We start from the raw sequence: 27,213 nt of genomic DNA, 5'->3' as shown, positions 1-27,213 counted from the left end.
CATGAGATCAAGATAATTCAATAGAAAATAAATCAAAACAAAATATGAAGCTCTATGCCCAATAAAATTAATGTTGAATAATGATTTTTTTATATATATATATATAAAAACTAAATTTAAAATTATTTTTTAAAAAATTTCAGGACCAAAGTGAAAAGGTGCTTAGTTTTTCACTGTTCCTTTTAGTGTATGTTAATTCTTTCTACTAATGGGTACATATTATATTAATATAATAATTCTAAAATCTGATCTAAGGGTCAGCCCAGGCAAAGCCTCAAGTTTGATCTGCTGTGTTTTAAATAACATCAAAATTCAAAACAATATTATTTTTACTAAAAAGATAAATAAATAGGTTTTAACTCAGGTTTTGATAAGATTTTATCCCGGGTCGCAAATTAAATTAGGTTTTAACTAGGTTAGGCTAGGTTAATTCTTTAATTCTTTATAATTTAAAAAACCAATTAAATTAATGAAGTATAACATGTGAATAAAGTTTTATAGGAAATATAATTTAAAAATAAAAATTTCCAACTTTTAATTAATTTATTGCTATATGTTATTTTTAAAATTTCGGCATAAATTAATAAAAAAATTATTTCAGTGTCTTCTTCTTTTATTAAGAATTTAGAAATTAAGAAAAATGAGTTCTAATACCCAACAGTTTTTTTTTTCTTATTGGACATGTGTCACGTTTATAATATAATATGTAGTCAACTTAACTAGTATCTCAAATTAAGAGATTTGAATATGAAGATAATATATAGTAGAGAGATCCCTTTAATCATATTAACAATAAAAGGATTTAATTAATTAAAATTTAATAATAGAAGGATGCCGAACGTAGTTCCCCCTCCATATATTAATTGAACTTTATGAGGATATACATATAGCCTTTCGATTCTCATGCCAAGCCAAATACATAGCTGTAAATTCTGAAATGAGAAATTTAAACTTCGCTTGGAATTCATTAAACAAATTTCTGGACAGCCATACTGATAAACTATATAATATTATCGAAGTGTTTGAAAGTGTGGTTGCGGTTATTTTTCAAAATGTTTTTCGCTCATAAATGCATTAAAATAATGTTTTTTTTAAAAAATTATTTTTAACATCAGCACATCAAAATGATACGAAAACACCATAAAAATATTAAGTTGAAGAAAAAAAAATCAATTTTTTTTAAAAATATTTTTAAAACACAATAAACAACACATATCAAAGTGGTTATTAGCCTATTTAGAAATGTGTCAGAGATTATTTTTTGAATTTTTTTTTGTTGTTAGAAATATATTAAAATAATATTTTATTATTTTTTTAAAAAATTTATTTTCAAAACCAACCTATAAAAAAATTCAAAACACTAAAAAAAATTAATTTAAAACTAAACATATTTAAAAACTTTAAAAAATAAAGTTACGTAGTCAAAAAGTGGTGCAGTGCTGAACCTAAACTATGAAAATGGAAATTAAATACAACTAATCAGACACCTACTTGCCACGTGCGAACTTAAAATAGGAGTTGGGAAGTTAGGCAGGACCTACCCATGCTGTCCAAAGTTAGTTTCTAGTTTTTTCACGGGACCGCTTTCTCAGCCATCGTTTCGACTTTCGAACAAAAACCTCGGTGGCCAAGGAGCTTTACCAATGTCTCTTTCATTACTAATTTCTTGTCTAGGCATTTCAGCTTTCCTGAACACATTAACTCATTGCCAACTGGCAATTGCTATCTTGTTGCTAAACAGGACGATACAGGTGATTATTTTAGGTTTAGTTTTAAATTAAAAAAATAATTAAACTGATTTTTTTTAAAAAAATTCAGAACAAAATCGATTCAAACACCTGACTGGAGCATTTTAATGGCAGCCTCCATTTGGGATTGCAGCACAAATGAAGGTCGACTAAAATTCAAAAAAAAAATTAATATTTTTCTGTTTTTGAATTGTTTTAACATGATTATATTAAAAATAAATTTTAAAAAATAAAACAATATATTTTTAATAAAAAAAATACTTAAAAAAAATAATAACAGATATATTAAAACACTCTAGATAATCAAGACAGCATTTTCATGGTAGCCTCCATTTGGGATCCCAGTCCAAACAAAATTTGGCTAAAATTAAAAAAAAATTAAATTAATTTTTTATGTTTTTAAATTATTTTGATATGATGTGTTGATATTAAAAATAAAATTTAAAAAATAAAAAAAATATTATTTTAATAAAAAAATATTTTAAAAAATAAAAACAGATATATTAAAACACTCTGGCTAGTCAAGACAGATTTCCGATTACGGCAACTCTACTAAGCATCTTTTAAATTTTTTTTAAATGGAGTCAATAATGGCATGATATGCACTTATCATGCCATTCTCTGACCTTTTGCTCATGAGGCAACGTGGAATTTGCCACGTGATGTTTTAGCAAGGATTGTCATTCAAGCCAAGCTTTCAACGCAAGGAAAGTTACTTTAGAAAACCGCTTTACAAACGTTTTTTTTTTTTATTTCTTTACTATTAACAAAAAAACAAAATCAATCAAGAACACTTTTTAGTTAAAAAGGAATTTAGACTTGATTCTTAGAAAAATAAATTTATTTAGAGCGGAAAGTAATTCTAAAAATTTATAAAAAAATTAAAGATATCTTGTTACTTATTAATTTTTAATTATATTAAATTTAATCGATTTTTATTTTATTTTTTAATTTTTTTAATTTGATTTTATATCAATTTTAATTTTTATTATTTTAATTGTTATTTATTTTTATATTATTATTTTTAATTATATTTTTTTATTTATCAAATTTGATCTTTATTCCTTGATTGCTATTTATTTTATTTGAAATAATTTATAAAATTAATTTTTTTTCAATTTAATACTTTTTTAATTTTTTTTATTTGTCAGATTTGATCTTTATTTTTATTTTTATTTATTTTATTTAAAATTATTTATAAAATTAATTTTTTTAATTTCATAAATTATTTTAAATAAAATAAATAATAATAATAAATTAATTTTTTTAAAAAAATTCAATTCATCGAAATTCTAAAGCATATAAATGAGAAAAAAATATTCTTTGCATGTTACAAGGAAGAAGGGAGATAGGAGGAACAGCATATCAAGAAAAGTAACAAAGACCTTGTTGTCCTGTCCTGTACTGCCCCTGACCACACTGTGGCAAGGTTATCGAGGCTTCCTTCCTTCCTTCCTTCCTTCCTTCGCGATCATCCCCTTGATGTACGGTGAAGTGATTCAGTTCGATTTGGAATTTGGAACACAAAGGGCACTTGTCCTTTTGACTTTTTAACACTCTGCTTAGTGCTTGCTGTCTTCCACTTCAATTTCTCCTTCTCTGTGTTCCTTTCCATGTGATTTGTCGGTTCCTTTCCATTCCTCGTAACTTTTTTTTCTTACCGAGGACTAATCTATATATATATATATATATATATTTATTTTTTTTTTATTATTTTTTTTTATTTGATGAAACAGGAACCAAACCGACATGTCTACTTAGATAATTTTTTTATTTCTTTTTTAGCAACATAAACAAATACTTGAAAATGGTGAGAACCAAAATAATAAGAATCCCATTATTGTCCTATACTTGGAATCTAAGAGTATTGTGAGCCAAATTTAAGGTGATAAATAAGTAATTAGCAATATCTTATTAGTTATTATCTCAATTTACTTTAAATAAAAATAAATACAAGAAAAAAAAATTAGATGAAAATATTCTTATTATTTTTTATGAATCACAAGTCTCATTTTTTTTTATGTCTCTCATCAAGATGGGTGTAAGTAATAAATACTATTAGCCATAAAACTTTTTAAATTCATAAATTAATTATGTGAAAATGCGAAGAGGCACCAACGATTGTTTAAAACAATATGATATCAACTGAAATCCTACAACATTAATTACAGTCAGAAAAAATAAGTGGCATGAGTTACAGAGTCAATATTCACACCGCCCAGCCGGCTTTGTAATCAAATGGGGGGCTTGAATTATTTGAGAGATATTTGGGGATGAAAATAGATTAATTTGGAGGAATTAATTCAATATATAACATATTATAAAATCCAATTTGAAATTTAGAATCTAAGCCCGCTGGACAAGCAGCCAGCCTACCCAAAACCAGAACCAAAACCATGTGAAAATAATGTTCGATTAGCAGACCTTGAATCTGACGTGGATAAGTGTGTACGGCTCACTTGGTTTGCTTGCTTGATATGATGGCTTTGCCCTAGAACAAGACTCCCTTGAGAACCTTTTTCTTTCATCACTGATTGGTTTACTAGAGAAACTGGCAACTACACACAGCTTCATAGCCAGAAAGCCTTCTCTCCCGACCAACAACAGCTTCCAGTCCTTGAAAGGTTCTCTGCTTAAGTCCTCTTGCAAATTTTAGAGAACTTGCCTCTGCAAAGTTTCAGACTTTATAGCTTTTACCACTTTCATCCTCAATCCCCCTCGGCAAGAAATCTCCCGAGCTAAGATTTTTTTTAAAGAAAGATTTTTTGTTATAAATCAAAAGAGACTAAGAGGGCTGAGCCCAGTGCAAGAGTGCAGAGTACCGATTAATAGTATAACTAGCTTAAAGACATGTTAATAGTGAAAAAAAGAAAAACCATGGCCATTTAAGCCCCGCCCAAACAGCCAAGCTTCTCTCCTCTTCCCCTCTTTCTCCCCGCACATTCTCCCTCCCACACACTTTCTCCTCTCTCACACCCCCCTCTCCTTTTCTCTCTTCCTCTGTCTTCTTTCTCTTTCTTTTTCACAATCACACAAGACACCTCTATTTATTCTGAATATATCAGTGTTGCATCGCTCATAAAATTTTCTATGCAGAGCAGATCACTTTTCTTGACCAATAGTTTTCTACTCGTACTTCTCCTCCAATGCACCAATATCAAGCATCAACCTCTCCATCAATGATAATGATACCACCCCTTGCTCATATTTTCCCGGGGACTCGTAATAGAAAATCTACCATCAGCTGATAAGCTCCTTATTATACTGACTTCTTTGCAGAAACTCAACACTCAGGTTGAAAGATTCCCTGCAAGCGATAGAGCAACCTCTCTCCATTCTCAGGTTTCATCCCAATTGAAATCTGAGAATTTTGGTCGATGACAAAGCAAACTAGAATTTCCGTAGGACTAGTTCTTACTATTTTACCATTGCTTCTCCACTCCCAATTAAAAAGCGGTTCTAGTTTTCAGTCACCACATACCTGAGAGGCTAGAGACGTATAGATAATTAGGTCCTGGAAATCTCTACTCAAGGAGAAAAAAGGCCCATAAACAAAATCCCGGGGAATCTTTCTTTCATGGAACGAAATATGCATAATCGAAACCAGAGCAATCACGGAGAACAGCAAGCATTCAAATTTGGTAATGAAACTTCCAGTCATCATGCATCAGCATCCTCATCTTCAGCTATATGTAACACTGCAATGGGGAAGGGCAAGCCACCATTTCTTTAAACCCATGATTCTAGCCAAGGGATTAGAATCATTCCTCCATGCAAAAAGCTCGCAGTCTTCACTTGGTAATGAGAAAATAACTGGCCTTTTCAGAACCTCACAACAAAAGAAGATGCACACAATGACAACATAGAAAGGGGGGCACCTCTTCAGTCTTTACGGAATATTACACCAGTCCATTTCCTTGTGTTTTGCAGCTTTCTTCAAATTCAATGGTGGTCTTGAGAATAAAACATAAAAATAGTTAAAACCAAGTCCATGTTGCTTGCCCAGAATCACGAGTATATTGTTTCGAACTTTCGACATGGTTCGGGATCTCACATATGTGCGGAACAATAAGAGCAACATGGAAATAATTCATAGCAGCAATTCTAGCAGCTATAAGTGTACAATCAAGAAGAGAAGGAAACCTCTGCCTTCTACCTTCAAATCCAACTTTATATAAGGAAAACAATCTTTCTATCCCCCCCCTCCCCCCCTCCAATTTATACAATTTCAGCATATAATTATGAAATTAAATGGACCTTGAATTCCTGTCACAGCAATCTCAGCATGTTCATGATCCAACTAAGCTTGATCTCTAAGTGGAAATCCAATAGTCATACTTTAGTGCCAAGGAAGGACTGCAAAACCAGAAGCAAAACAGATAAGACAGCAATTATATGTAAAAAGTAAAATACAGTAACATGCAAGCACATGTCAAATGCAACAAAGATAAAATACATGTAAGGCAGTTAACATGCTGTTTAATATCATCAAACTTTCAGCATAGCATACTCAACACATGCAAGCCGAATAATTCGAACACTTCTGACTCTCTTACAGACTAATACAAACTTCATGAGTTGAATCATTTTTTCTTACTTAAAAGCATTAATTTTTTTCTTGAAAGGCAGAAATTTTTTTATCCATGACTAAAGAATAAATTTCCCTGAAACTACCCAAATCCTCTTTCCTTGACCAATACTACAAACAAGCCACCTTAAGTACCATTTTCCAACTCCAACTCTACAGTTGCTCCACCAGAACATCTGATAATTCTAAATGGTGGCACATTTATCTCGAATCAACTGGTGTACAGGTGAGAATTCAAATATTAACTGTACATTTATTCTTATTGAAGAAAAGAAGAATTACATTTACAAGTATCAGGATATCCACAAAAGTGTAGAGGAGAAAAACTTGTATTCAAATTGTAAATGATGAACAATTTCTTAGGTTTCTTTTAAATCTTCTGATACATGGGAAAATGGCTGGGATACTGCTTTTAAATACAAACCAAAGCTTTTCCCCTTCTAAAAGTTGTAAAGTTGTCCCAGATAAAAACTGTAAAGGTATACACTCAAATCACTTTCAAAAGGATAACCATGAAAAATGGAAAGCTCTGCCAGAGCATAAAAAAGAATAGCACTAATCACTTCTCTTGACTATCTTGACCAAAATATTTGAACAAATAGATGAACTACAAACTTGAAAGGGTACATCATCATACAATTAACATCGAGTACTCTAGTTGTCTATCTAAAAACTCCAACAGGAAAACAGCATTTCATGTCTTTCTAAGTAATGCATTTACCTTGACTCCTGGAAGAGGGTTTCCAGGCTTAGCTGTAGTTGTGCTCCCAAAAAGACCAGCTCCAGTTGAAGTGTTTCCAGCCTTAAACTTTGATTTCTTATCAGCAGGCTTTAATATTTGAAAAGAACACATCAAGGTCTCATCCACGCTCATCATAGCACCAGCATTATCAAACTCCCCGCAGTAATTAGGCGCTGAAAATATAGTTACAAGTTGTCTGTTCGCGAAGAACTCATATCCATCCTCCACGACCTGCAACATACATTTGGAAAGAGCAAATTTCAGTAAAAACTCAAAGTTTGCATAGAATGGACAACCAGACCCAATACCACAGTGGAGTTAAAAACTTATCGGTAAAGTTTTGGAGAATATTTTCTTGGGTCAATACCGCAGTGGCCAATTGGCTCAAAAGCCACTCCAAAAGTAAGTACAGCTCCCAAAAGGAAGTGAACAATTCAACAAAGGATGGCTCTAGATTGTTTATTTGTAACAGCCCCACAAGTAATAGTGTAAAGGATATGAATTCAACTAGAAGCCTGCCTAAGAGAAAGTGAATTGCAGTGACAGGTCAAACCTGGTGGGCACGGCAAATAAGATCCAAATCCTGCTTCTGAAGAAACTCTGTCACCTTGTCAGGACCAAATGTATATGAAACTCCCCTGTCATTCATCCCCCAACCTTGAACATCTTTACTCGGATCTGACCAGAGAAGATCACAAAGCAAACCTGTGTCTGGGACATCAGTCGGGCGCTGTAAGTTTCGGATCTGATCCAAATGGTTTAGTTCTGGAGACAAACCCCCATGCATGCAGAGAATCTTCTCATCAATTAGCGCAGCCACTGGTAGGCAATTAAAACACTCTGTGAACGTCTTCCATAGCCTAACATTAAACCTTCTCTTACACTCATCATAAAAACCATATATGCGGTTTATAGAAGCACATTCATGGTTTCCCCTCAAGAGGAAAAAGTTTTCTGGGTATTTTATCTTATAAGCAAGGAGAAGACATATTGTCTCCAGGCTTTGCTTGCCTCGATCCACATAGTCCCCCAAAAATAAGTAGTTTGCATGAGGAGGGAAACCACCATATTCAAATAGCCTTAGAAGATCAGAATATTGACCATGGATATCACCTGCATGTCACAAGCAGAGTTCATCAACAATTGAAAGTTCCTTAATAAGGGGGGAAATTCAGTGACACATTAAGATCATAATTCTTTCCTCCGTTAATATTAATTATCCTGATTGTTCTCAGCCAACCAGCTGACTCATCAAGTCCATTGTCTCATGCAAGCATATAACATATTTCAAATCAACGACTTAGAAACCACAAAAGAGTACAATATGCAAAAATCCAACACCAATGCATCATCGTCCAGCAAAAATAAATGGGAGATTTGATCATTCATCAAGCACATAAACCATAGTAAAATGTTCTTAAGGATATGTGTGGTACAAGCGTAATGAGGTTAAAGTTCCCATTGGGAAAGAGGTGAATTATTAAGTGGAGAAACATTAACCCCCAAATTTGTGTTTTTGGAAAGTAAAATTTAATCTCTTAAGGAATATTTTTTCTTTTCATTCTCTCTCTTTCCTTTTGTCTCAAAAGACACCAAATTATCCCTCTCTTTCCACTAACAATTTACCCTTCAATTTATTAACACACCAAACATCTTAAAAAACTAATCTTTCCACTCTCAACAATTACTTTGCAAAATTTCCCCTTCAACTTTTAGCCTTGCACCAAATGCAATACCATCCATAGATAAGTAAAACGCCAACTCAAAGTCCAAAATGGTTTTAAACCCAGCTCTAGCCAATTAGATTAATAGAATTAAATCAATAAGTGTGCTGTCCCCAAAAAGAAATGGCAATAATTAGGAGTTACAACCAAGAAGTTTCATGTCAAAGTAACGGAGAGCGACAAAGACCAAGGCCTGTTAGTTCAATTTTGGGATGGGTAAATGAAACTTCAGGAGATGATGAGCTACTCCATGGTAAAGCCAAGGCCCAGATGGCCAAAAAGAAATAATTAAGGTATTACAGAAATCACATGCACAGCATTTTCAAGTAGATTGCTGCAAATTCACAGTTTATGAATCAGAAATGCCATGCAGCTTTTTCTCTACATGAAAAATGTCTTTCAGAAGACACTTTAACAAAGAAACTAGAATGTATGGTTAAAAATATTACATAACAGAGAATAAGGGCTCATTTACTCAGCAAACATCACTAAACATTGAACATGCTCATCAAGAGGGAGGGTGTGATGGTCGGTTTAATACATTGAAAACTCAAGTAATTGAAAAAATTACTTGATCGAAGGGATCAATATAAAGCATCATCCAAAATTCACTAAAATGGTAACTAACAACTACGTAGAGTAAAATACCATGCTACAAAAATAATTAGGAAATTATGTGAATTTTTTACAGATTTTTTAGGTCAAATAACAAAAATCCATAACTATATATTAAAACAAAAACTCCATAAAAACTTTTGATTGACTATCATATCCTTAATACAATATTAACATTATAATACACACACATACACACCAATATTTACAAGTAATTTCAACCTCATCTCTAATTAAGAAAAAGATGATTAGTGGTAAAATTCTTAGAAAGAAGATTATTATTTCCTAAAAAATAGACTATTTTTTAGGATGAATCCCAAAATACAGATTAATCCCTTTTTTAATTATATTTTTATTCATGAATCATATAAAAACATTAAAAAAAAAAAACATAAAATAAGCAACTCAAATTACCCACACACTATATAAGACTATATTAGTACTTTACTTTGACTATCAAAACTCTAAAAGCTTAAAAATAAGCCAATAAAAAACATGAAGTATTAGAATCAGAAAATGATTAAATTACACCAAAATATTAAATTGAATCCTAAGTTAATATTTTATAGTTATTATTTGTTATTGTCTTACAATTATATTTACTCTTTTGAACAAATGCAAGATTTATTGAAAATAGAATTTACAAAATTTGTATTCATTTATATATTGTTAATTTATAATCATGTCACATATAATTAATTGAAAAGAACTTTTCAAAAATAAAAAAGGTTCGTAATAACATAATGTTAAGTGAAATTCTTTCAGTGATTATCATTTTTAAGAGTTATATATATTTACCCTACCTATTAATTATTATTTTTTGCAAGATAATTGAATTGTATAATTAATTTTTATTTAATTACAATTATAAATTATATTTTATGACTAAAAAATTAAACAAAATAAATTAATTATAATCAACAAAATCATATAATGTTATTTGAAAATCAAACATGTTTATTTAATAAACATTCAAATTTGACCATTGATAAATAATTCTAAACAATCTATTAAAAATTAGAAGAAGAAGAAAAAACTACCATATATTAGTTAAAATAATACCCGTGAAAGTGATAGGTATTGGTAATAAAAAGTATATGATTCACATTTTGATAGTATTAAGCCATTTACATTGATTATTACATGAACAATACTTGGGAACAAATATTAACAAGAGCATTAGACTTCTGCATCTAAAATCGAAAAGCAGATAGCGACCTTTCTTTGACATCTAAGAAACTATAAACCTCACAGGTATTCAATCGGTCATTGAATAAAAATACCAAAAGAATAGGACAGGAAATACTAATTAGCATTAAATAGCCATACTAGCAATGATGCAGGTGTTTTAGGGCAAAACTGCCAAGTACTATGTAATAGCTAGTCTGCAATCAAAATCCTGAGCAAGTTCTGCCCCATGTTACCTAGAGAATCGTACATTATGGTACGCAGAACAAGTACACAATTTGCTACCCCCAAAACATGGTACAAAGGGAGCAAGGCTTAGTAGGGTCGTCATTTCAAGTCATGGTTCATTTTTTATGGGTGCATGTAGACCCCCCCCCCCAAAAAAAAAAAAAAAAAAAAAAAACCTTTGATCTTCTCCAGGGTCAGCTGTATATAATTTTTCTTTAAGGGAAGAAATTGAAAAGACCAACCTAAATACGTAATATTTTAGATTTCCATCGAGAATAGATTTCTGCAAATCAGAATATTTCGTTTCTTATTTAAGTATTACTTTTATATTTAAACTCTAACCCATGTAAATCCACTGTAAACTATTAAAAATCGAAAAAAAGATCCCCGGTTTTCAAGATCAGGATAGCAATTCCAGGGGAGGGAACTAGTTAAGTAACTCTGGTCCTGCCATACAGTACTAATAGGAATACTATCATGCACCAAATGAAGCCCGAGGTCATGGAAGACAAACAGACAAGGTATACAAAACAACTCCATAACAATCGTTTCCCCCCAAAAAAAACCTAAAAAGGATATGCGAACCCTTAACAGAACAGGAGATAAATTCATACAAGCATATACATTAGCACCAAATAGAAATAACAAAAGAAAGCATGAATCCACATTTCAAATAAAATTCATAAGATCAACCAATGTATTTTGGGCAAATGAATATCCTCATAAAGGATCTTCAAACACTTCACAACAAGAGAACACAGGCACACGATTGTTCCACCAATCAACGAAGAGAGAACTTAGTGCACCCAACCAATCAGACATTGCAATGTCCACAGCACAGTTTTCATAATCATTCCTGCATGGCAAAATGTGATTTTGCCATCTACAAATATATAGAAAACGTGATGCATAACTTAGTTATGGGGGTAATAATTAGAAGGCCCCAAAATTTTGTTATTGTGACAAGAATTTGCATTTAACTGAAAAGGAATCATAATGCAAGCCAGCATTTACGAGTTCAGATTCTTGAAGTAACTTTTTTTTTTATTTCGTACAAGGCTACTGAACCTTAATCAACTATAATATGCATTTTGTCTGTAGTTCTTGATTCAACTGGATTACTCTCTAGACATATTGAGAACTCCTAATCTTGATAAGTTTATAAAATGTAAACTTCAGTTCACAATCTTGCCAAAGTATGTCAATAAGCATTTTAAATGCATCCAAAGCATGCACAAGCCAGTAAGATCCATCTATCAATAAAAATCAAACAAAACAAACATACCAAAAAAGAAGTAATCCAACAAAGCCCCAAGTTGGGCTCACTTAAAGCACAAAAAATAGAAAAGAAGAAGCAATGATGGGTTGCAAGCCACAAACTTGAGAGGACAAAATTAACTCACAAACTAAACAATCATAAAGCTCCCAGTTCACAAGCTACTCCCAAGTACCAAGTGCAATTGGCAAAATTTTCTCCAAAAATTATACAAGCATGAGAAGATAAAGTAGCCAGACATGGCATATCGAGTAAAGCCAACTTCGTCAGGGCAGAAGTAAGTTAGGATTTTTCTCAGTTGTGATGCAATAAACCCCTACTAAATCACAAATAAGTGGCAACCTTCAATTTCAGGTACCACAAATCCAAACCAACTCTCCAAGGATTCATCAAAAGATAACCAAGAATCACCAAAAGGCACTTAAATGAAGCACTCCAGCCGATCCAAAACCACAAACTAGTCAACACCAAATGGGGTTACCATAATTCTTGTAAATTTTGAACCTTTCATTTAAACAAAAACACAAGTCCCAAAACACACTCCAAAATAAGCTATAAAATCACACCCAGTACACAAAAGAATCCTACAAAATCAACAAAATGGAGTTCATCTAAGACGCTCCACATCTTACTAGGGTCATCAAAGACACAATCTTTACTTCAAAAAACAATCGCGAATTCAAAAAAAGAAAGGAAAAAACCCTCCAAACCTTAGAAAATAAATAAATAAACAAGGTAAAGTGAGTATAGAAATGACAAAAACTCAGACGGGATGCCAAAATAAAAACATGGGACCTTCTTAATATACTCAAAAACACAAAACGAAAGTAAATTTAAAGAAAGAAAAAATACCACAAATCTTGATGGATGCTTCAAGCTCCAGCAAATTAGGCTGTTGCAAGAAAATCTCTCTAGACACCACACAAAGTTGTCGGATCTCAGACTCTGATAACTGAACCTGCTTCCCGGGTTTGCCTCTAACCTCTAATAACCTCTTGATTATATCATCAAGAACTGCTTGCTCCATTTTTTTCTCAAAAAAGTAGTGCTCTTTTCTTAAATTCTTGTAAAAATCAAGACTTAAACGGTAAGAAGTCAACGGGTATGATTCTTGAGAGATGGAGAGAGTGAAGGAGGATGAGGAGGAGATGGAGGGGAAAGAGAGTGAAGGAATGATAGCATGATGGTCTTTTTGGAGATGAACAGAAATGGCGCAGAAGGCTGTCGTTTTGTATAGGTTGGGGCAGAATTTGTGGATTTCTTTAGGGGCTGGGTTTGTTTCAAAGGAGAAAAGGTGGAAAATTCTTTTGTAGAGAGACAGAAAGAGAAAGAGAGAGAGAGCAACTGAGCTGACCTAGACTGAAGAGAGAGAGGGAGAGGGTAAAGAGAGTGGGCACTGGGCAGTGCATGTTGTGAGCATTTGCTAAATTTCCTGAGTGGAAAATTTCTTAAATTGAGATTGCAAAGAGTGTTTTTCCTTTTCAATTGCTGTCCAGTTCACAGAGACAAAACAAGCGTGCAAAATATTCATTCCATCTATGAAAAGAAAAAGAAAAAGAAATTGGCCGGTGATGAATATTTGTTTCTTTTCTTGATTTTCTAGATTTGGATTTTGGAAACAATACTTAAAAAAATTATTAAATTTATATGAACGAGTTAAGTTGACGTGGGAAATATATTTATAAAATCATTGGGTAAGAGGTTTAGAAGATTCTTGATTTAGATTTTAAAAAAAATATTTTCTACTTAAAAATATATTAAAATAATATTTTTTTATTTAAAAAAAATTATTTTTGATATCAATACATTAAAATATCTGAAAATAAAAAAAAATTAAAATAAATAATTTTTTTTTAATATTTTTAAAAATATTTCTAAAATGTAAAAATAAAAAAAATTAAATCTCCAAACTAATTCAAAAATATATTTATTGTCAAAAATAAATAAACCTCATGCTTGTTTATAAGTTAAGTTTGTCTTGTAAAAAAGTATATTGGTGACTGTAATATTATCAAACATGTTTTTTTTATTTATATAATACAACAGAAATTCCCACACCCAACACATGGCAGTCTCTTAGACTATTATGCGTGGCTGGCATTAATCACATTTTTATTTTTTAATTAATGAAAATCTTTTTTTATCATAATCTTCTATTTATAAGGAAATTAATTTATTATAGATAATTGATTTGGATTTTCAGTCAGTTTGTTAAATAATAAATGCCTAACACGTGGATGGTTTAAGGAATTAACATACGTTGGGCAGGAGGATTATTATTGTTTTTTTTTTTTTTCTAATGTCTCATTAAATTTATGCTTTTCTCAAAAGCTACACATTGGATTGCAAGTTATTCAAAATGGTATTGAAGGCATATTTTTAACTCTCAAGTAGAAATGGAAGGACGTCTTTAAGGGCTTCTAGTCCTGAAAAAATCCACGGTTTTTGGTTTTATATTTCATATATATTTTAAAAATATTTTTAATATTATAATATTAAAATTATATTAAAAAAATTATTAATTTAATATTTTTTTAATACAAATATATCTTTTAAAAAACATTTAAAAACAAAAGCCGATGGAGGGCCGCATGTTATAACGGCTAGACTCACTTTTCAAAAAAATTAATTTTTTATTTTATTTTTTTAATATTTTTAAATTATTTTAATATTATAACATTGAAAACATAAAAAAAATATTAATTTAATATTTTTTAAAATAAATATATTTTTAAAAAACATCTAAAAACAAAAGCTGATGTAGGGACGGTTTGTTATTACTGTTGGGCTCACTTTTTAAAAAGTTAGATTTTTTTAATATTTTTAAATTACTTTAATATACTAATATTAAAAATAAATTTTTAAATATATATATTATTTTAATATATTTTTAAATAAAAATTATTTTAAAAAATAACTAATATATCAAAACAAAACACTATGAAACTTTCAATGAAAGGAACTAGTGGTAGCTAAAGTGGGGTTACTTAAAGTAACCATTTGATTTGATGTTTTAGGCTGTTTTAATATATTAAAATTAAAAATAAATTTTTTAAAAAATATATATTATTTTAATATATTTTTAAATAAGAAATATTTTAAAAATAACCAATAAAACTACCGAACTCTCAATGAAGACAACCAATGGTGGGTCAAGTGGGGCCACTTAAAGTTACTGATGGGCCATGAAGCTAGAGTGTCACATAGCACTCCAAGTTTTTGGTATCGGAAATCCAAGCACATAAACAAACACAGATGTATGTCCAGTTTTTGGTCTTTGGTCGGAGAAGAAAACCTTTGAAAATGACTGCCTGACAATATTTTTTTTTTAAATTTAATGTGGATGTTTGGTTTAGCTTACGTATATCTTGACTAATTTCACGAGCCCTGAAGTTAACGACCATGTAAACCTTCAGTGGCCATCATATGAGCAACCACAGGGTTCGAACCTGAGACTACAGAGAAAACAAACATCTTGGTCCCAAGCTCTTACCACTGGACTACCACTTAAATGGTTAAGCCTGACGACATCTTGTTTAAGGTCGTTCTATCCTATGTTTCAACAACTTTATAGTTTATTTATTTATGTTTTTTCTCCCTTGCATCTTTCTTGTCAAAGCTTAGGTATTTGTATTGTTTTTATAATAATGATTATTTTTTAAAATATTTTTATTTAAATAATATTTTAAATTTATTTTTAACATCATAACGATTTAAAATCATAAAAAAAATTATTTAAAAAATTTCAAAAATGTGTTTTTAAAAACCAAAACAAATGCAATCTTAAGCTTTTGATGTATTTATTAATAAAGGTAATTGAAGATAGATATACCTACTAGCTAGCTCTTTGAAAATAAGAATTGCTAGTCAGAAATTGCCATCTTCATTTGCATGGAATCAGTCTCTCCATAGCATTAGGTGAAATGACTGGAACGAAAATTGAATGGTAGATTAGGTGAATTTGAACCAATTATGCTTTGAAGAAGGGGAAAAAAAAGAAGAAGAAAGATTTGCACCATTTCTCAACATGTGATTTCATCATCTTCGTTACCTAACGAAAACAAACGGATCAAATCGAAGTACTCCATGATGAGTCAAATCCACCTTTCAGTTTCCCATCCATTCATGACTGCTAAGGTTATAATATTCTCAGCTGGGATCCTTTCCTTGGATATAATATTCTCTTGCAAGTGCAATGGAGCTTGCTCATGTGCTATTTTGAGAGTAAAATCTCATATTCTGGCCTAGGATCCTTCAATGTCTGCTTTTGTCTTGCACATTTACAATGATACAAGTCTACAAAGTTACAAACATGTCTGTAATTTTATTAATTTAGGGTGTTTTTTACTTAAAAATATATAAAAAAAAATATTCATATTACCAAGATTGGGTTAGAGCAGCTAAAATGAACTTTTGATGCACTGCTCGTACAAGAGGTTGAAAATTCGAGGAGGGCCTATCACGCCATATAATTATATAAGTTTTTATTATACAATGATAATTATTGTAAAGAATATTAAGCTTTGATTTTAACATAAAAATGATGAAAATATTTTAAATAAAAAAAATGGGGTGATGCAGACATGAGAGTTTAAGAGTTTACTTATCTTTCCATGTGTTGTAAGAAAATAAAACTATTACATTATTTTGGTAACTCAATTGGGATTAATATTTGGGATTTCAAATAATGTTAACTTAATATTATATATTAATGTTAATGGGAAAGGTCCAATCATGTCCATGCCTAGGTTAGCGATGAAAAGTTCACTGATTGGCTTCCAATTTCGGACAAAAAGACAGAACACAAAATTAATTTTACTAATTTTGGCAAATGCCAATCAAGCTTTTACCTTACAATTCTAGGTGGTAGAACTTATTGGGCATCTTTTTCCTGTAGTTTTAATTAAATACTCGATATCATTTTGAATTACTGCTCGATTTGCGAGAGTAAAGTCAACGGTTAAAAATTATCATAGCCACTTACTTATTGCAATTGATTTTTTTTATTATTATTATTATTTCCAGATGAGCTGTGAATAAGTCACCTTCTTATCAATTTGACTTCATGGGAGTCTGAATTGTTTTTAGATATTTTTTAAAAAAATATTAGTATAAGAATATTAAATTGATGTTTTTTAGGGTTTTTGGATGATTTTAATGTATTAATATTAAAAATTAAAAGAAAAATATTTTAATATATTTTTATGTAAATTTATTTTAAAAAACACCATGTATCATAATCTTAAACAAACATTTTAATTCATTTTTCTTTTTGCTCTGGAATAATAATTAATTATAATTAAAATGGAACTTGATCTTGTATAATTCCAGAGTCTATCCTGTATTAGGAATTCTTTAACGAATGCTACGTTTTACACATTTATTAATTTAGCAAGTTTAGGCCTCGAATTATGATGTCCTCCCTTCGAAAGAAAATGTATTTCTCTCTCTTTCCCCCCAGATGTCCATTCCCAGCAAGGTGGAGTGAATAGAAGTTCACTTCCGATTCAAGAAATAAGACAAAATTCTCAGGTAACTGTACTAATTTTGCCAAGTGACAAGCACCCTATTAGTTTTTAAATTTTAAGTGGGTGTTTGTTATTGTGGCTGCAGGTAAGGTTCACCCGCAGCCACAACTTTTAGTGTTGGTAAGATTAAAACAATAATTTTTTTTTATGGGACCCACTTATAACTGTGGTGTGCCACAGGTTTTTGAGAAGCAGCATTTCGTCTAGACATTAACACCAACAATGGAGCCTTGCTCCACTGCAGCACTGTTCACTAACGTGAACAGTAGTTTTTTTTTTAATTTTGAAAAACAGTGCCAGTGAATTAATTCACTCGCATTGTTCACATGAAAAGTTTAGTTTTTTTTTAAAAAAAAACAGTGCAATTAATTGATTTCACTCGCACTATTCACGTGAACGTGAACAATATTTTTTTTTGTTAAAAAAAATAGTTTAAGGTGAATTAAATTTACTCGTACTGAATCTCAATTTTATTCCTGATAATATTTTACCTAATTTTATTGTACGCTAAAAAATCATGAAAACTATAGTTCTTGTTGAATGAATTTTGTACGTAATGAAATTGTAATTTTTTTTTTTTAAAAAAATTGAGTTTTACTCGAAAAACTAGTATTTAATATTATTTATAACACTACATAAATTAGAAGGATATCGCATGATGGCGTAGCATTTGTGAAATTTGATAGTAATTCCAATTATGTTCTTGCCGGGTCCGACCCAGTTAAAAAAATTCAGTTTTTATTTTTATTTTAATTGTGTTTTATTCAAAAAATTAGAAGGATATCGCTTGATGACGTAACAAAAAATTCAGTTTTTGTTGTTGCATGCTTAAGAAACTATGAAAAATATAGTCATTGTTGGATAGATTTTGTATGTGATGACATTGCATATAGTTTAATGGAATAATAAAAAATATTTGATATCAATATTATTTATTTTATGATGTAATAATAGTAGTTAAATCTTCAATATTTAAATTAAAAATATTTTTTAATTATTTTATAACCTCAATTTGAAAAGCATTTTTTTAACCAGACACATTAAACTATTTTTTGTTCAACTTCAATTTCAACCACAGTTTTAACCAGACATACATTTTTCCAAACCAACCTCAATTAAAAGTACTTTTTATAAAAACAACTTTTTTCAAACCACAACCACAACAGCAACCGCAATACCAAACACACTCTAAAAGGTATAATTTAACTGGTCAGATTTTATATTTATATTTTAGAAATCACCAGTTGGAGTCTAACAAATTTTAGGGCTACTGAAGGATTACATAGTCGTTAACTTCAAGACTCGTATAATTAGTTGAGATGCACGTAAACTGGCCAGGATATTTATGTTAATCGATAAAAATAAATAAAAAAGCTTTTTTCTCCGTAGGGCTAATTAAACAAAGCGGTGTAGTGTATTCTTCCGTAAATTTACTGTTCGATTGAAAAGGAAAATCAATTGAGGATGATGATTTTCATAGCAAATAATAATGAGGACTGCACAAGATAAGAAGTAGAAACTGTTGGTAAACAATGGACACTGCAAAACTGATCATTTCTTATCATCAATTGTACGTTTATGATATTAACTGGCACGTAACATTAATTGAACAGATACATATTCTCCATGTATGATTGTAAATATATTTGCATCTCATCTCTCTTTTTTAATTTTTTTAATTCTATTTTGACTCCTAAAACATCTCTAGAATGAACTAGTATTGGTGCAAGCGTATCATTGTAGGATTAAACTATTTTTTATATAAAAAATAATGTTTTAGTATTGAAATTAATTTAAAAATAACTGGTTATGATAAAGATCAAAGTTGATTTTTCTAGGGTACGAGAGAGAACAAACCAACCACTTTTAGATGCCATAAGCCACCAATAAAGGAAGAGGATATGGAGGGGAACCAAATGAGATGATGAAAGCTCAATTTACACTACCGGGAGACTCCACACACACTGCCCAAAGTGCACGGTGTCTTCCATGCGCTGACACGTGCTAGATTTGCGCCAACAATTTTTTACATTTAAAAATCATAAATTAAATGGTAAATTACGTTACAACCCTCAACCAAACCAATAACTACAAAAAAAATCAAGAGAAAAAGACGTCAATACCCCTATTACAATGACATATTTTTTTTGTCCTTTTAAGTTATATACACAATCTTATTGTGTTCTAAAAAAAAAACACAACAATACACCTGCCCTACAATGTTATAATCAATTTTGTCTTTGTTTTCAAACATATTTTTTAAATAAAAAATAACTGAGAAAAATTTAAAAAGGGGAATGAAATGCTTTAATCTATTCCGACAACTCTAGTTGCTCGTTCTGATATCCAAAACAAATATTTATTTCCTTTGTATAATAATCTATAACATGATATTATTGATTTTGTGTGGATATTGTGAATATTCAAATGGTTGACTGTGAAAACATCAGCCATCAGGGATACAAAGCTATGATCATATATCTATTAATTTTGGGGAGTGATAAAATGGAATTAATACCCATGAAAACAACAGGGTTGAAAGGATGAGATGATTTTTGTGCCTGGAGGTTTGATTTTTCATGTTTTGTTTGATTTCATACGTGGATGTGATTTTTTTGCTCGTTATGGAGTTTATACTCAAATAATGATTTTGAACATTTTTTTTTTAAAAAAAGGATACAATTATTTTCATATATAAAAAGTATTATTTTTATTTAAGAATCAACCTTCTTGGTGGTATGATATTTAAAGGGTCCTGTCAATTGAATGTTGAAACTTTAATAAAAATAATAAAAAATAAATTTTTGATTTGTTATGTGTAATTTATGTTCAACATAGGAATAGTAAGAGCTTATTTGACAGTGTGGTTGTGGGTGCTTTTCAAATAACTTTTCGTGTCAAAATACATGTTAATGATGTTTTTTCATTTTTTAAAAATTATTTTTGACATCAGCACATCAAAACAATTTAAAACGTACAAATTATATTAAATTTTAGTAAAAAAACAAAAATTTCAAATTTTTTAAAAATACAAGAGAACCGTGTTCTCAAACCTTCCATCACAGAATATGATTTGAAGGTTTAAGGGTGCTAGAAAACCTCTGCCCCTGCTAGTGGAGGGAGTCATATCTGAGGTGACAATATTTGTTTTTATACACACACAAACATTATGAATGAAGAGAAAGTTGTCTAGAAAAGAAGAGGAGAGAAAAAGCTTTCAATCAGCAACATTTCAACCATAATAAATGTCGATGGAGACGATTTGGTTCTTTTAATAATGCCAAAGAATGTATATAAGAATTCAAAAAAATTATTTTCACTTGTTTGATTTTAAGTTTTTAAATTGATTATAGTGTGTTATAAGATTGAAAATGAAGTTTTTAAGATATCTAAGATATTTTATAGTTTTTTAAATGAAAATAAATTGAAATTTAGACTTTGATGGTTTAAAAACTCGGATTCTAATTTTTTAATAACAAAAAATGGCTTTTTTTTTCCAGTTAAATACATATTTATGATTTATCCCGACAAACATTATTTTTTTAAAAAAACTAGATGTACAGGCTTGATCTTGCAAGCTCAGGTGTGTTTGGGCTGGACTCTACTTGTCATTCCCTAGTTGTTTTTGTTTTTAATTCTTTAATATCCTAAAATAAAATCTGTTTTAAATAAAACAATTGCAACGATATTGTGCTACTTTTCAAATAAGATTAGATATTTTTTTTTAATGTTAACAATTACTTTATAATAATCATATTTGAATATACTAAGCATAAGTTATTTAAAATTTTTCTCATCAATATTCAATAAAAATAAAATCTATGATATTTTTTTGTTGTGAATTTTTATACAATTTTTAAAATAAAATTTTAATTTATTTTTCATAAATAGTCACATAAAAACTATCTACACATATATTTTTAATTAAAAATTACTTTTCAAATCATGATATTTTTTTAATAAAAAACCCTTGCTATGAATAAAAAACATATGATTTTATATAAAAAACACAGGAAAAAAAAAAGTTAGCTTTAACTAGAATAATCTTGGAAAAAATTCTTAAAACAACATTGTTTACCCGACATAATTATATCTTGATAGTTCTTGAATATAAACAACTTGAATAAAAACAATCTTTTCATGTCAAAGACACGTTATTTCCTACTGTATTATAAAAATAACTTGGTCGATGAACTTATTATATAAATTAATAAAATGGATTATGTACATACATTAAAATCTTGTTTTTTACATAAGAAAATTAAAATTATTATTTATTAACTGAAATAAAAATCTGCGGCACAACGTGAACGATTAACCTAGTTTTCATTATATAAAATTGAGATGTGAATCTTTTTCGCTTAAACCGGTAAAAATGCACAACACAATCTTTTTATTAGAGAGTTGAATATTTTCGTTTGAGTTTGATTTTGAATAAAAAAAAAAAACCACCAAACTAAAATAATATTTTCAAATTAATCCTCAACACTTGGTATGTTGATCCTCTGTGCATGATGAAGAAAATATAAAGCATAATTTTGAAAAGTATAACTTAATTAATTAAATTTTAAATTTATTTTTTTAAAGTTATTTATTCGAGTGTTATAAATTTTAAAATTACTAAAAATATATATAATTATTAATTTCAATACCCGTAAAATAAATTAATGAAAATACAAATAATCTGCTAAATATACCCACATTAAAAAAAAAAATGTAAAGCAAAACCACTAATTTTTTTTTGCATGAAATTCTCATAAATTTTTTGTAGATATGAAGATGTCACAAGTGTATATTAACATAACAACACAATTGCTGCCAATAGTTACTGGAATTTAACAATCCTGTTTTGAAAAATAATCTTTACACTGAAATATCTATTCTTACTCCTTCTTTTGCTTCACTTTAATGAAAATGAAAATAACCCTGAACAGAGAACCAAAAAACCATGAAAACAAAGATACTGTGAGAGATAGAGAGGACAAAAGAGGGCTGCTGAGAACTACCAAGGATATTGAGAGGTGGCGACGACAATGTTGATTACTCTGATGTCAGAGAGAATTTGGCAATGGTAGTGAATTGATGGGCGACATTGCAAGAGAGAGGGAAGAAATGGTGTTCTTTGACTTGTTGGGTTGTGATTTTCACTTTTAATTTGGTGATGGGCGAGAGAGGGAAGGAATCGAGGAAAGTTGGTCTCTCTGTGAGTCTGTGTAGGAGATCGGCTAGAGAGAGAGAGGAAATGAGCTGCAAATTTTTTTGAGATTTTTTTCTCAGTCCTACTTTTCACCTCTCTAGAGTCTTAAAAAAAAGAAAAAAAAAAGTCATGCACGTGTTATTGTCACGTGACAGAAAGTCTATTACACAACACGTGTTTCGTTTGGAAGACCTGCAAATTTTCTTTCAGATTCTGCCCTTTCCCGGAAAAAAAAAAACACCAAAGCGACCCAGTTGGTGAAAAGAGCACATTAGAGATGCGAAGAGATGGTGGAGGACGAAGGGGCTCTGGGAACTACTCGAACCCGTGCTTGACCATGCACCAACCATGGGCGTCATTGTTGGTCTATGGTATCAAACGCATTGAAGGCAGGTCCTGGACTGCTCCTATTAGAGGTAACAAAAAAAATAAAATATTACACTCATAGAATTTATATTTAGTGCAAATTATGAAAACCCATTTGCTATTTTTATTGGTAGTGTGGTTATTGGTAGGAAAGTTATGAGCTTTCGTAGTGTAAATATTGGTACCCAGTTCAAGTTTCGTGTTTTAAAAAATGGATAGTTTGTTTCTTTGGAGTTTGGTGTTATTTGTTTGATGAGAGAGTAGGGAAGAAGAAGGGAAGGACTTGGGACCTTTTTTGGTTATTAGAAGGTTGTGCTTAAGGTTTGGAGTTGTATTTATTTTTATTTTTATTTTTAATTTTGTTTTTTTCGCTTAAGGGTTTGAATGTCACTGAATATTTTGATAAGATATCAACTTTGAAAGCACTGTTTTGTTTTTATTTGGGCTGTGGTTTCTTTTTGTCTAAAATGGACCCTTGAATGGTTGATTTTCATTTCAAATGGCAAACTTGAAAAGAAAGGTTTTTAGTGTTCAAGGGAAATTGAATGCCTCAATGGTGTTGGATGTTGGCTACATCTTTGGTTCAATTTTCGGAATGATGCTTCAATTACAAAAGGAAAACGAAGCAATATCTTCGTATCGTGCTTTCATCCTACAAAAGAGAAAACTCCAAGATGTACAAGAATACAAAAAAAAAGAAAGAAAAGAAGACAACATGGAAAAATATATCTTAGTTTATCATGAAATGAAATAGTATTGGGTTGTGGTTCTCAGCATGAGTTGAATGTGACCTGGGTCCACACCGATGCACTTCCACAACAGAAGAAGTAGTTTTTGAACATCATCGAGGAAAATATCATGTTTCATTTGCTTGAGTAGCATAATCTACATATGCATTTGTCTTATTAGATAGCTCAGAAGTTTGGTCAAGTTTGTCAATGTGGGGCTATAGAAGAGTTACCGATGAGAAAAGTGAAATCAATCTCCGACAAGATGCCTTCTCATTGCTGTAGTTGCCTTTAGTGCAGATCTTGTCATTCTCCCCATCAATTGTTTTGTTAAGGAATACTTTAAGATTCCTTTTTGTATTTTTATTTTGTCATGGAAATGAATTAGTTTGCACTGTTTAATTAGAGGACAATCGAGGCAGTGTTTGATAATTTGGTTCTATGATATTAATATACAATCATTTAATACAATGCTGGAAAGGAATGATATCTTGGAATTGAAACGTTTTTGTATCACATGTCATAGCATGCAATCATAAACAAATTTAAAGTTGAAATCCAGGAATTGCCTTGGGCTTAACTACGGACTCATCAACCACAGTTATATGACATGTTTTAGGAGGAAGTCCAGTAGGCACTCCATCTATTTCAGCATTATGATTTTGTTCCCTTCTTGTTGAAGATGTTATTAAGCGTACAAAAACTTGTATTTTGAAGGATGCCTTTGGATTCATGCTGCAAGTAAAGTTCCGGAGGAAGATACAATCAAAGCAATGGAAGATTTCTATAGAGAAATTTATGCAGCGAATGGCATCACTGACATAAAGTTTCCAGAACATTATCCTGTTTCAAGACTTTTAGGTATCTGGGCATCGGTGCTTTTGATGTCATGTATTTCTGTTTACTTCTCAAAGTCTTAGCATCTAGTTCGATGCTTTCTTTCCCTCTTAACGAGCTCTGTAGATTCATGAAATGATTAGTTTTGGATTTATTGACACCACATCGAGTCATTGTTTGTTTTCAGAATTGTTGGTTCTCTATACTTTTTAATGAGAAAGGAAGTAGTAAGTTAGTCAACTGTTGCTTAAGATCATGCAGTAGGCATACATTTTGTGTCCCCATCTCATGCTTGAGTGAGGAACCTGTGTGACCATTTTCACCAACAGGGGTATTGGTATCTAGCATGGGCATTTCTACACATGGCTAGAGATCCTGGCCAGCCTTGAGTGTTGAAAATGCATCACACTGAATTAATTTCCACCTTGCTGGATTTGTGGCCCTAAGTAGAACTTGATCCAGGTTTATTATGAATAATGTTTGTGCATGACACCATATGCACCCATAACACTTGGAATGATCAGCACCCTCATGGATTTGTTGAAACTGGTCTTTCACTTGTGAACAAGCAGCCTTGGTACACATAGGGTAATCAATTGTCAAATCATATAAGCAAAACATCTTTACAAATTACCATCTGGGGCAGATATTATTGTAGTCTGCTGTCTTATATCAATCATCTGTCTTTACTCAATATCGACATACTGTAGGTTTGTGCTAAATTTCATTTTTTTTTCCATTCTAAAATCATTTCTCCATAAAATATTAAAGAGAACTGTGTTTACTAACTAATATTTCTAAAATAGAATGCAAGGGCTTCAAGCCTTCAATTATGTTATCTTTAAAGTAATGAATGACAAAGAGATAGAACAACAAGGAACCAAGCAGGGCCTAGTTTTCCAAAATGGACAGGAGAATTCGGAAAACAATTTATAGTAGTTTTCTAGTCTTGCTTTGTAGATTTTGTTTTCCCTGAAACTGTAGAGTTCTCCACAAATAAACATGACTGATGTTTATTCTGAGCTGGAGTTTGAGGCCTTAGCTTATTTTCTGTAGTTTTAGATTTTGAAATGTGAGAGCCAGTGAGCATGTTCGACTGTTGCTTCCTATGTTGTTTCTTGAGTTCAAAATTTTGACAAAATAGGATGTCTTTTTATATTATAGGGTGTGTTGATGTGGTTGGCTGTGTTAGATGTGATGAGCTAGCAAGCTGGGAGGCAGTACCTGAAGGGGTAGGCAACAGTTTTTGACCTTTTGTCCCTGAACATAATCATCAATGATTCTGTTGATTGTGCCGACTAATCTAGATGAGTTTTACTGCTACAGGTGAGACTAGAAGGACAAACAGATTTTTGCTGGCTTTGTGAACAGCCAAAGGTATGATTCTGTGAATGTTTATTTGAAAGTGTGCTTAATGTGCTGATCATTTTCCCTCAATGGATGCAGAAATTGCTAGTTCCTTTTGAGATGCGAGGCTATCAGCGTGTTTATAACTTGGAAAAGAAGGTATATGTGGTACATTAAAGTTAATGCATTGACCTCTGCTTTAATATGTTAACATATCTGTGTTTCACAGATATATGAGGCTGCTGTTAGAGGTCTTGTCAGTGTTGAAGGTCCAATGCCAGTAAAATTTCCCCTTCCAGATCCTCAAGATCCCTTTTCCTTAAAACCAGGCTCTATTTCTGAAGAGTTCTCTGAAAATGAAGCATCCGGAGTGGAGAAGTCAGAGAGTCTCAGTGCAGCAATTGCTGGTGCACGAGCAGCAGCTACACAGTTCAACAAGAAAGATTAAAACCTTCTAACTATTACCATGAAAAATTGCTATTGCAACTCCACAAGCATGGTCAACCTGACAGCAAATCATTGGAAGAAGATAAAATGCCACAGAGCTACTCATGTGGACGTTCTGATGAGGAATCCTAAGTTCTGAGCCACACAGAGCAACACAATCCCATTCAGTACTACGAAAGCAGTAGTCGCAGTCAAACCTGTGAAGATTTGAAATAGATCCCTGGAGCTTCAACTAAGGGTTTTTGTTGTCTTATCAGTGGTGATCTTTTTTTAATTCTGTTCTGTTGTTGCCTGCTTTAGTAATTTTCCAGATTCAATCATGTATGAGAGGGATATGCCTTGGCAAGTTCATGCTCTTAATGCAATTTAATATAGTAAGAAAATCCTGGCAGTTTCAAGTCTGATTTCAGCACCTGATGTCTTTGATCCAAATACAAGTTCAATTCTGGCTGAGATCCTATGTTTGGTTGTGCGTTACTGCCATAAATAAGCACCGGATGCACATCTTCATCTCCCAATTCATATAAGCATGACAGGATATTCTAATTTGTTTGAAAGGATTCTCCATTTTAGATATGTTCTACGACGTATTGTGATGAGTCTGATCTCTTGCCTTTCTAGATTTTTGCCGCAGCTGTAAGAGGGCTGGAACAA

At 31.1% G+C, this 27,213-nt stretch overlaps 2 protein-coding genes across 2 annotated transcripts; one reads left to right on the top strand and one right to left on the bottom strand.

Moving 5' to 3' along the window:
- Positions 1–5,746: 5,746 nt before the first annotated feature.
- LOC7474621 (serine/threonine-protein phosphatase PP1) lies at positions 5,747–13,550 on the bottom strand. Its single transcript, XM_024583762.2, has 4 exons — positions 12,962–13,550; positions 7,632–8,191; positions 7,058–7,309; positions 5,747–6,104 (listed from the first exon to the last, which is right to left on the bottom strand). The coding sequence occupies exons 1-4, from the start codon at positions 13,134–13,136 to the stop codon at positions 6,081–6,083; spliced, it is 1,011 nt and encodes a 336-aa protein (XP_024439530.1). The 5' UTR covers positions 13,137–13,550; the 3' UTR covers positions 5,747–6,080.
- A 9,484-nt stretch (positions 13,551–23,034) lies between these two features.
- On the top strand, positions 23,035–26,971 carry LOC7487700 (uncharacterized). Its single transcript, XM_024583323.2, has 6 exons — positions 23,035–23,250; positions 24,646–24,789; positions 25,930–25,997; positions 26,092–26,142; positions 26,212–26,271; positions 26,342–26,971. Exons 1-6 carry the CDS (start codon positions 23,112–23,114, stop codon positions 26,558–26,560), a joined length of 681 nt encoding a protein of 226 aa, XP_024439091.1. The 5' UTR covers positions 23,035–23,111; the 3' UTR covers positions 26,561–26,971.
- The last annotated feature ends 242 nt before the right edge of the window (positions 26,972–27,213 follow it).

Source organism: Populus trichocarpa, chromosome 13 (genome assembly GCF_000002775.5).
Source record: "Populus trichocarpa isolate Nisqually-1 chromosome 13, P.trichocarpa_v4.1, whole genome shotgun sequence".
In the NCBI taxonomy this organism is placed as follows: domain Eukaryota; kingdom Viridiplantae; phylum Streptophyta; class Magnoliopsida; order Malpighiales; family Salicaceae; genus Populus; species Populus trichocarpa.
Note: the sequence above shows the minus strand (reverse complement) of the source record. Positions and strands in the feature narration are given on the sequence as shown.

Coding starts and splice junctions, on each gene's coding strand:
- LOC7474621 (XM_024583762.2), bottom strand. CDS start 13,136: ATGGAGCAAGCAGTTCTTGATGATATAATCAAGAGGTTATTAGAGGTT. Junction 8,192..12,961: donor AGCATCCATCAAGATTTGTG/GTATTTTTTCTT, acceptor TGTGACATGCAG/GTGATATCCATGGTCAATAT. Junction 7,310..7,631: donor TTATTTGCCGTGCCCACCAG/GTTTGACCTGTC, acceptor TGTATGTTGCAG/GTCGTGGAGGATGGATATGA.
- LOC7487700 (XM_024583323.2), top strand. CDS start 23,112: ATGCGAAGAGATGGTGGAGGACGAAGGGGCTCTGGGAACTACTCGAAC. Junction 25,998..26,091: donor GGGAGGCAGTACCTGAAGGG/GTAGGCAACAGT, acceptor TTACTGCTACAG/GTGAGACTAGAAGGACAAAC. Junction 26,272..26,341: donor TTTATAACTTGGAAAAGAAG/GTATATGTGGTA, acceptor TGTGTTTCACAG/ATATATGAGGCTGCTGTTAG.